The sequence below is a fragment of the Mandrillus leucophaeus genome, unplaced genomic scaffold (genome assembly GCF_000951045.1).
Source record: "Mandrillus leucophaeus isolate KB7577 unplaced genomic scaffold, Mleu.le_1.0 Scaffold337, whole genome shotgun sequence".
Lineage (NCBI taxonomy): Eukaryota > Metazoa > Chordata > Mammalia > Primates > Cercopithecidae > Mandrillus > Mandrillus leucophaeus.
The window spans coordinates 1274122-1285430 of record NW_012103554.1 but is presented as its reverse complement, the minus strand read 5'-3'; the positions used below and the strand labels follow the sequence as shown (position 1 = coordinate 1285430).

Sequence of the window (11309 nt, the reverse complement as noted above, 5' to 3'; positions counted from 1 at the left end):
CTGGGAGGCGGAGCTTGCAGTGAGTAGAGACTGCACCACTGCACTCCAACCTGGGTGACAGAATGAGGCCCTGTCTCAAAAAAACAAAAACAAAAACAAAAAAACCCCACAAAGTTTCCAAGGAGATTTTCATTTAGTTTGGGAGACAAAGACACTCAAAAAAACTACCCAAGCCAGGCACAGTGGCTCACGCCTGTAATCCCAGCACTTTGGGAGGCTGAGGTGGGCAGATCGTTTGAGGTCAGCAGTTCCAGACCAGCCTGGCCAACATGGTGAAACCATCTCTACTAAAAATACAAAAATTAGCAATGTGTGGTGGTATGTGCCTGTAATTCCAGCTACTCGTAAGGCTGAGGTAAGAGAATCGACTGAGCCAGTAAGGCAGAGGTTGTACTGAGCCAAGATCATGCCACTGCACTTCAGCCTAGGTGACAGAGCAAGTGAGACTTTGTCTCAAAATAATAACAAACAAAAAACTCTACTCAGTACAGCTATCACCACAGTGACTTCTGATGATTGTGTGGGCAGAGCTTTCAGGTCTGGAAAGGATGCTCATGTTTCAGTGAAGCCTCCCAGCAAGGCAGCTGGAATTATGATTCCATTTTAAAGATGAGGAAACTGAGTGAGCAGTCTGTCCAAAGTTGTGCAGCTCATAAATGGCAGAGCCAGTGCTCAGTCTCTGGTCTTTGACTCTCTACCTCATGGTTTGTGGAAAAACACTAAATTCTTAATGGACTGGCTGGGTGGATTCCCAGAAGGGAAGCTCCCTTAAGGGACAAGACCTGGGTACATCTTGGAGGGCAAGACTGGCCTAGGCAGGACACAGGATGGAGACGGCCCAGCTAGGGCTGGCAGCAGGATGGAGGTTGGCCCTCCTGACTAGAAAGCAGGCAGGGAGCAGAGGGAGGGAAGCCACTGCGGGTATCCTGAAGGCCAAGCTCTGTGATGGCAACTGTATCCCCCAGGATGTGAGGAGCCACCGGAGGCCTCTGATCACAATGGGATATCTCTGTTAATGTGAACCCTCTGAACTGGGGGATGGAAATGGAAGCAAGGTAATCTATTAGTCAGGAACTGCTATAAAATGTGCATCTGATAAATATGTTTCAAATGTGAGTATAAAGAGGTAAATGAGGGCACAAGTATGAGAATAATCCAGGAAGGATCAGGGATCCACGCCATCGAACATTTCTATAGCCACGTAGGGTTCATAAAACGTGGTTGCCGTGTTTCTGTGCAGCGTATGTGACCATCTCCATCTCCATCTCCAACGCCAAAAACATGCACGAGACTTGCTCGAGGTCATGCAGTGAGTCAGTGGCAGGGGAGACACACATGCAGGGCTCCTGACTTCCCGTTCAGTGCATTTCCCTCTGTCCCATCCCATAGTGAGTGATAAGACTGAGGGCAGTGTGGGAGAAGGAAGGGGATGTCACAGCTGAGAGGGAAGCAGGGAAGTCGAGGTGGTGGGGAGCTCACGGGGAGTCCACCCAGCTGCATTTGAAGTAGTGGAGGGATGCCTCGTTAAGTGGGTGAAAGCACATATCGGATTTGGAGGAAAATCCAGCACTGGAAACACAGAGAGCTGCCAAGAGCCAGCGGTAAGGAAGTGAATGGAAGAAGGTGGGATGGTGGGTGGAGGAGCAGGACAAAGCCAGGGAGGCGTGATCTTTAACAAAAGGTTGTTTGATTTTTTTTTTTTTTTTTTCTCAATATAGAGACAAGAGGCCAAAGGAGAAAGAAACAGAAGAGAAAATTAGGTAATTTTCCTTGGAAATTTGCAAGACATAGGAGTAGATGGGATTGAGCCTGAACAGAATTTTTGTTTTAATCGGAGGCAAGGATAAGGGAGGAGGAGGGTGGTATGATAATAGTAACTGAAATAAATGGTGGGAATATGAAGCACAGGCTGGGAGGACCATTGGACAGGATCAAACTGTGAGTTTCTGAATTTCATCTAAGAGCTTTGGCTCGAACACGCCTCCCCACCTGTCCATCAGCCTGCTGGCACCTCCCCAGCACCCACCTCTCTGCCACGTGATGGTAGATGGGTTGATGTCGAGACGGGCAAATTTACTCACTTCCTCTTCTGTCAGTGTGCTCGGATCAGTCTTATTTATTCCCAGTTTCTAATGATTAAAAAGAAAAAAGGCGAGAAGTTTGAGAAGAAATAGAAAGCAAAGGGTCACCAAAATTATCCCTCTAATTTTATTTTCTCCATGATTAGTAAAGCCTTATAACAAACTAAACTGGCACTTTGGGAGGCCAAGGTGGGCCTATCACCTGAGGTCAGGAGTTCGAGACTAGCCTGACCAACATGGATCAACCCTGTCTCTACAAAAAATGCAAAAATTAGCCGGGCACAGTGGCGCATGCCTGCAATCCCAGCTACTCGGGAGGCTGAAGCAGGAGAATTGCTGTAATCTGGGAGGCGGAGGTTGCAGTGAGCTGAAATTGTGCCATTGCACTCCAGCCTGGGCAACATAGCGAAACTTCGTCTTAAAAAACAAAACAAAGCAAAACAAAACAAAACTAAACTGGGTCAGGCGTGCTGGCTCATGCCTGTAATCCCAGCACTTTGGAAGGTCAAAGCAGGCGGATCACCTGAGGTCAGGAGTTCGAGACCAGACTGGCCAACATGGTGAACCCTGTTTCTACTAAAAATACAAAATTAGCCTGGCGTGGTGGTGCATGCCTGTAATCCCAGCTACTTGGGAGGCTGAGGCAGGAGAATCGCTTGAACCTGTGAGGCAGAAGTTGCAGTGAGCCGAGATCGCGCCATTGCACTCCAGCCTGGGCAACAGAGCAAGACTGTCACCAAAAAAAAAAAAAAAAAGTGATTTTTAATGATGAAGCATAAAAAAGTTCTGTGAGACAGAAACTGCATGTTGTTATAGCTGCCGAGGATGGAATTACTCACTACTTCAACACACTGACCTTGGTTCAGTAAGAGGCAGGAGGTGAATTTTTAAAACCATTAATGCCAACCAGTGGCATATATCATTTAGGGTTATTTTTTAGTCTCTGAAACAGAGCCAGTAGCAAGCAATATGATTAGAAGACCAGAGGCAGCAAATGGCATCAGAAAAAAAGAAAAGACAGGTTTTAAGAATTAAGATGGCATACGCAAGTATAATTGTAGTGTTTGCTGCAACAAAAACGTAGATGAGGCTGGGCGCAGTGACTCACGCCGGTAATCCTGGCACTTTGGGAGGCCAAGGTAGATGGATCACCTGAGGTCAGGAATTTGAGACCAGCCAGGCCAACATGGTGAAATCCCATCTCTACTGAAAATACAAAAAGTAGCTGGGCACAGTGGTGCATGTCTGTAATCACAGCTACTTGGGAGGCTGAGGCAGGAGAATCACTTGAACCAGGGAGGCGGAGGTTGCAGTGAGCCGAGATCATGCCTCTGCACTCCAGCTTGGGCAACAAGAGTAAAACTCTGTCTCAAAAAATACAACACAACAAAACACAAAACCATAAATGAGATAGATGAGTTTTCAAAGGTTATCTTATAATTTCCTAGAAATTTAACAAATTTCATAAAAATATTTCACTTTAGAAAGAGAAGGACTCACTAAAAATCCTAATTCGTTATTTTTTTTTTAAAAGATGGGATCTTGCTGTGTTGCCCAGGCAGGCATGCAGTGGCTATTCACAGGTGCCATCACAGTGCACTATAACCTTGGCTCAAGCAAACCTCTCACAAGCAAGCATCATGAGTAGCTTGGACTACAGGTATGTATGTGCTCCTATGCCCAGCTAACTTGTCAGTTGACTAGGGTACTCATAAATTAGCAAAACAGTCCTCTCATTTCATAGATGAAGAAACTGAGACTGAAAAAGGTTAATTAATTTGTCCACCTGGCTCTTTCGAGTAGAAGGGAGTCAGGCTTCGAACACTGTGCTCTCTTTGCTCTAGTGTTCGGTCTCTATAGAGTTTAACACCCAAAAGGATATCTGAAAACCAAAATCAAATCAAGTTGAAAATTTCAGGCTTTGACAATCTTTCTGATGTGCTTCTAGGACCTTTTGTTTTTAAAGAACTGCTAACTGGAAACTTACTTTCAGCCGAGCAAGTTGAATTTCTGAAAATTCTCTGACACCATTCACTAAAGGAACCAGTCGGTTATACAGAGCCTAAAAACACAAAACAAAAATGAGACCACACAAAAGTTAATCGTCCATGAACTTGGACAATTCACAGCATATGACAAAAATTCATTGCATTTATAACCAAACTATTTAGATAAAAGACCCTATTAAAATGTGCGGGCTAATATAAACAATGTTGACTTAAATTCTGTCATTTTCATAAAACTGACGAGATCTGAAATAACACACATTGCAAAGAGTTGGCATAAATATATTTCTTTTTTTTTTGAGACGGAGTCTCGCTCTGTCGCCCAGGCTGGAGTGCAGTGGCGCGATCTCGGCTCACTGCAAGCTCCGCCTCCCGGGTTCACGCCATTCTCCTGCCTCAGCCTCCCGAGTAGCTGGGACTACAGGCGCCCACAACCGCGCCCAGCTAATTTTTTGTATTTTTAGTAGAGACGGGGTTTCACCGTAGTCTCGATCTCCTGACCTTGTGATCCGCCCGCCTCGGCCTCCCAAAGTGCTGGGATTACAGGCGTGAGCCACCGCGCCCGGCATATATTTCTTGATCTATATCGCTACAACTACCAAATGAAGATGTATCTGGATTATGGAGCAAAGACTCACTAAGGAACTACTTTAAGAAAGTGAGGACCCTTGTTGTAAAACATGCCAGAAAGTACCCCTTTTACCTATGTCCCATGTCTGTGAGGAATTAGCTTCTGGTGGGCTGTCCCCTTTGGGGGTGTAGTTTAACTCTTAACCTACATGCACAGGAAGCCCAATAAGGGCCCCTGCCATCTTTTCAGCACATCTAAAATAGCTCCACATAACATTAGTCTAAAAATGACATCTGTCCAATCCCCTTAGAATAGATTAGAGATTGGACCTATGACCAGAATGAAGATAACTGGTCTACCTACCATCTTTAAAACTAAGGCCTCATCTCAGAGAATGTTCGGCTTTTACAACACACTACAATTCTCCCAATAACTTGGCAGTGCCCATAAACCCATTTGAGAATCTGACCAAACGATGGCTCCTTCTCCTCAGGAAATAGGGACATATGTAAAAATCACAAAATTGAATTGAATAACATTTCAGAGTTTGCAGACACCTGAAATCTTTCCACAAACTCCTTAAGAATCCAGGAATTCCAGGATACAATACCCAAAATGGCTAGCAAGGCATCCTTCTCACCTTATCTGTTTGTGTGTTTTCATGAAGAATCCTTGTGTCGATGGCGGCAGCCAGCAAGTTATTGGCAGCAGTGATGGCGTGGATGTCTCCAGTCAAGTGAAGGTTGAACTAGAGAAATAAGATATCTATTTACTTATTTTCAGAAATAGGGTCTTGCTTTGTCACCCAGACTGGAGTGCAGTGGCGTTATCATAGCTCACTGTATCCTCAAACTCTTGGGCTCAAGCAATCCTCTCACCTCAGCCTATTGAGTAGGCTGGGCCTATATAGGTGCACACCATTGTGCCTGGCTAATTTTTGAATTTTCTGTAGAGACAGGGGTCTTGCTATGTTGCCTAAGCTGGTAATGAGCTCCTGGGCCACTGTGCCCGGCTAAGACATCTTCCTATTTGTTTTAAACAACTATGGAATTTAAGGACTGAATAAAATAGCATGCAAATTACATATCCCTATGATGAGCTGAGTCTATAGGAACGCCTAAATCAGAAAATCAAGGTCAAAGTCTTCCACGTGACAACAAAGAACCTTTGAGCAATCGCTCAGATCATAAATTCTTCCATCCTCAGGTTAAGGCAAAACATTCTGATGAATTTAATAATGAATCTCCTTATAGTCACTCACTTTACGTTTCTTCCTTGTTTTATTATCTAGAAAACAGTATCATATCAAATATACTTTGGAATGAAGCAGGGCATAAAATAAATGGTAACAATAAAATAATATGAAATATCACAGAATTTTGGAGAAATAAAGTATTTTACCCTCATGACTCTACTCATTTTGTTATTTTCCTTCCAGTCTCATGAGCACACATGATTATCACGTGTAGAATCAGCTTCCTACAAACTTCCAAGTTTCCTTTTTCACAAAACTTTTTCTATAATAATCTTGTGTATAATTTATAGAAGCTGTGTATGGTAGATGTACCAAAAGTTTCAGGCAGGATACATACGCTACTACCAAATGTTCACTTTTACAAGGAAGGCCACAGTTACAAAGAATACACACAAATAGCTTTTCCTTTTTTTAAAAAAATTAATTGCTAATGAGTAATATATTTTCAGGAGAGTAGTTACTAGGTTAAAAGAGCTCTCTTTCTTTTCGTTTTTTTTGTAGAGATGCAGTCTCACTATGTTGCCCAGGTTGGTCTCAGACTCTTGGGCTCAAGTGATCCTCTTGCTTCAGCCTCCCAAAGTGCTAGGATTCCAGGTGTGCGCCACCGCACCCAGCCCTTGGGATCTTGATAATATCACCAAATTGTTTTTTGAAAGAGATGAAGTATTTTTGTTTTATTTTATTTTTTTTGAGATAGAGTTTTGCTCTTTCACCTAGGCTGGAGTGCAGTGGCATGATCTCGGCTCACTGCAACCTCTGCCTCCGGGTTCAAGCAATTCTCTTGCCTCCTGAGTAGCTGGGACTACAGGCGCCCGCCACCATGCCTGGCTAATTTTTGTATTTTTAGTAGAGATGTGGTTTCACCATGTTGGCCAGGCTGGTCTTGAACTCCTGATGTTGTGATCCACCCGCCTCAGCCTCCCAAAGTGCTGGGATTACAGGTGTGAGCCACTGCACCTGGCCATTGGGATCTTGATAATATCACCAAATTGCTTTTTGAAAGGGATGAAGTGTCATCCACAAAACACTAGTAGTAGATCAGTTACTTCAGAAATAAAGTAACTTTTAGACTAAGAAATAATTTAATAGTTGACAAAGTGTTATTCTTTTTAAAGCTGCATTTCCTTAATTTCTTGGAAGGTTAAATATTTTCTTGTTAAAATTTTACTTTATAACATAAAATAATGCTAACTGGAGAAAACATGAAAAATTACATATGTGTGTATATATATTTTATAAATATATATTTATACTTTTAAATGTTGGAATCATAACACCATAACAGTTTACACTTTAGCTCTTCCACTCTCAATATAGCTAGCATTTTTACATCATTAGTCTTCAAAATATAGTTAACTTGAGGTCCTATTATTATCCCCCCATTTTTTAATGTTATAAACTATGTGAGGGTATATTTAATTTAAAATGATCTATTTTCTCATATATTCATTTTTTCCTTAGGGTGCACTAAAAATGAATTTATTTGGGCCAAAGGATATGCACGGTAAAGTACTTCATATGTATTTCTACCCTTCTCCCAGAAGTGTTTTTATCAACATACACTTCCCAGCAGTGTGTGGGAGTCCATTTCAATTTCTTTGCCAAAATTTGGTATCATAACTTTTTTGAAAAATCCAACTTTGTCAACTTGACAAGTAAAATGGTAACTGATAGTAGTTTTATTTTTATTTATTTATTTATTTATTTATTTAGAGATGGAGTCTCGTTCTTGTTGCCCGGACTGGAGTGCAGTGGCGTGATCTCGGCTCACTGCAACCTCTGCCTCCCAGGTTTGAGTGATCCTCCTGCCTCAGCCTCCCGAGTGGCTGGGATTACAGGCGCCTGCCACCACACCCAGCTTATTTTTGTATTTTTATTACAGACGGGGTTTCCCCATGTTGGTCAGGCTGGTCTCCAACTCCTAACCTCAGTGATCTGCCGACCTTGGCCTCCCAAAGTGCTGGGATTACAGGCGTGAGCCACCGTGTCCGGCCTGATAGTGGTTTTAATGTAGATTTATTTACTTGATGATTGGTGAAGATGAATATGCATTTAGTTAATATTTCTTTTCCGATGTTTCTATTGAACCCTTTGGCCATTTCACAACTGGAATGTAAGTTTTTCTTTCCAGCCGTCTACTTGATGTCCACCTGCATGTTTCATAGGCCTCTACACTGACTCCCTCTTTCTGACTACCACCCTCCACCACACCCCACACTACACAGTTCAAACCTCATACCATCACTCTCCTGTTCTCTGCCTCAACAAATGAGTCTACTGAGTTGCTCAAGCCAGTACCCTGGATGTCATCCTTGAATCCTCCCCTTTTCTCACCCCCAACATCTAATCCTGCACACACCAGCAAACAAACCTTAAACTGTTTTTTCCTCTTTTCCATCCTCACTGCCCCATCCTAGGCCAAGCCACTGCCATCTTTCCCTGGGCTACTTCCATAGTCTTCCTCCTGGATTCATCGTGTCTACTGAGAGGCCCCTGGTCCCTTCATCACACAGAAGAGAGGGTGATTTTAATAAAACTCAATCTGCATTGTGTTATCTGTCAAGATCCCTTCAATGGCTGACCTTGGCACTTCAAATAAAATCCAGGTTCTTGGCTACAAATTGCAATTACCCAACAGAGCTGGCGCCTGCACACTTCTCTACCTCAACCCCCCAACTCCCGCTGGCCCACGGGGCCCCAGCCAGCCTGGTGTCCTCCACTTCCCTGAACAGGTCACACCCTTTCCTGCCTCAGGGCTTTCCCACCAGCAGTTCCCCCTGGCTGAATGCTCTCCCTCATTCTTCACAAGGCTGGCTCCTTCTCATCCTTCCAGTCACAGTGTTTTCACTTTCAATTCCTCAGTCCATCTGGAATTTATTCTAACATTTTCCCCTATGGTGATTTATTATGTTCTGTCCAGTACATATTGTCTGTGCCTGGCACTCAGTCAACAAACATCCCCTAAGTGTCAGGCATAGTGCTCAGAGTTGGGAGGATACAGACGAAGAAGAGACTGGAGGCACTCAACTTCAAGGAACAAACTTGCCCGAGTGTGTCTGGCCCACTCCACCCTCATAAAGTAATCCTCTTGGCCAGGCGTGGTGGCTCACGCCTGTAATCCCAGCACTTTGGGAGGTGGAGGCGGGTGGATTACCTGAGGTCAGGAGTTCAAGACTGGCCTGACCAACACGGTGAAACTCTTTCTCTATTAAAATACAAAAATTAGCTGGGCATGGTGGCAGGCACCTGTAATCCCAGCTTCTCGGGAGGCTGAGGCAGGAGAATCACTCGAATCTGGGAGGCAGAGGTTGCAGCGAGCCAAGATCGCACCATTGTGCTCCAACCTGGGTGACAGAGCGAGACTCCATCTCAAAAAATAAAATAAAATAAAATAAAGTAAAATAAAATAAAATAAAAAAGTAGCTCTCTCCTCCAAGCCACATAGCTGATGCCTTAAACCAGTGGGACACCAATGTCCTTCCAATTTGCTGGCTAAACCCGAGCCATTTCCCTGTGTATGCCCCTTGTATGCCACCTCTAATTTGGCCTCCTGGTTCTGGGTCTGGCTTGTGAATGTACCCATCCCCATTCTGACCTGAGGCCCGGGACGATTTTTCTCAGCAGTGCCTCGGACTATTCTTTCTCACTGCTACTCCCAGTACTTGAAGTTTATACTGATTTTCTCTTTAGCTTCCCTGACACTCAGACCTCCCTGGGTAAACACTTCCATTCCTTTAACAAAGTCAACAAATACTTTCTAGTGAGTTCCTACTATGTGCTGGGTACTCTGCTCAATGCTGGGACCTGAGACCTCAAGAAAGGCCCACGACTCGCCACAGTCAACTGAACCAGATAGCCATAAACACAGAGGGAGTCTGTGGGGTAGAGAAGAACCTTGACAAAACCCCTAAGCTGGGTAAAGAGGACAGAAAAGGAAGAATGTTCCAGGCATGGGAAAATCCCGGAACCGAGAGAGAACAGGAAAAGAGTCTGCAAGGGCTGGGCACGGTGGCTCACGCCTGTAATCCTAGCACTTTGGGAGGCCAAGACCAGCGGACTGCCTGAGCTCATGAGTTCGAGACCAGCCTGGCCAACACGGTAAAACCCCATCTCTACTAAAATACAAAAAATCAGTCAGGCATGGTGGCAGTTGCCTGTAATCCCAGCTACTCAGGAGAATGAGGCATGAGAATTGCTTGAACCTGGGAGGTGGAGGTTGCAGTGGGCCGAGATTATGCCACTGCACTCCAGCCTGAGCAACAAAGTAAAACTCTGTCTCAAAAAGAAAAAAAAAAAAAGTCTGTAAGGAGCTTGACGCGGTAGAAAGAAGGCAGGCGGGGACCTGCGGACAGGGAAGCAGGAGCAGCCGCCCACGAGGACCTCCTGTGCTGTGCTGGAGGGTGACAGGCAATGGCAGAAATGACAGAACAGGAAAGTGACCTGCTCAGATTTGGGTTTTGGAAGATTGCCCAGGCCCTGAATGATGAGGTGGATGCAGACAGTGGAAATGAAAAGAACTGGTCCCTGGTTAGTTACAGGCGACAAAGAAGAGGTTATGCGGAACGAAGGGGGAGTTCTTAGAGAAGTGGGAATTAACAACGTCAGGTCTTTTTGCCCATTTTCCTCTGGAACTCTTTTACTTTGGAGTCTTTCGTTTTTAATGGGACACTTCACAAATTTGTGTGTCATCCTCGTGCAGGGACCATGCGAATCCTCTCTGTGTCATTCCAGTTTTAGTATCTGTGCTGCCGAGGCACACACTGGAGCCTGAACTGACAGAGGGGAAGCGTGAAGTCTTCGTGAACTCGGCAGTACAGCAGATGATCGAGACAGGCACAGACCCACATTCTCTCATCCAGACCCGCAAGACCAGCAGGGTTTTAGGGTTCAGAATATTTTGGAGTTTAGGAAGGCAGTATGATTTACATGTAGTTTATTTGTAAAACACCCCAAGCAGGGGCTAGGTCAGCACCTGTTAATCAAAAATAATTTTTCTACAGCAATGTATGTGAATATTCACGCCAAGTAGCACATACAAAATCCATATACTTATAGCTGATCACAGTCAATACTAGGGTTTGCCACTGCGTGAGTTATGCAAACATTTTGGGGTTTCAGAGCCTTAAGGACTTTGGGATCGTGGAGGAGGGTCTGTGGGCCTGTGTGGATGGGAGCGGAGACAAGATGTCAGAAGGAGACACAGTGATAGCTCACCGGCATCTCTTCAAGGTCTTACCTCCTCCATGGGGATGACCTGGGCGTATCCACCACCCGCAGCTCCTCCTAAACAACAGAGCAAGCGGCATTTCAAACGGGTCACCAAGTACAGCTGCCACAATGGACACAGCCCAAGGGACACAGCTCCCCAAACCCAACAGAGAGGCGTCACACCCAAG

The 11309-nt window shown here is 44.6% G+C and overlaps 1 protein-coding gene across 1 annotated transcript in view; it reads right to left on the bottom strand.

Annotated features, from left to right (window-relative positions):
• Positions 1 to 11309, bottom strand: part of MTHFD1L (methylenetetrahydrofolate dehydrogenase (NADP+ dependent) 1-like) — a 268081-nt gene that overhangs the window by 165794 nt on the left and 90978 nt on the right. The window contains exons 18-21 of the mRNA XM_011988735.1: positions 11150 to 11196; positions 5299 to 5406; positions 4069 to 4143; positions 2027 to 2129 (exon numbers count right to left, since the gene is read on the bottom strand). Of these exons, the coding sequence (XP_011844125.1) occupies positions 2027 to 2129; positions 4069 to 4143; positions 5299 to 5406; positions 11150 to 11196 (333 nt within the window). The remainder of the gene's footprint in view (positions 1 to 2026; positions 2130 to 4068; positions 4144 to 5298; positions 5407 to 11149; positions 11197 to 11309) is intronic.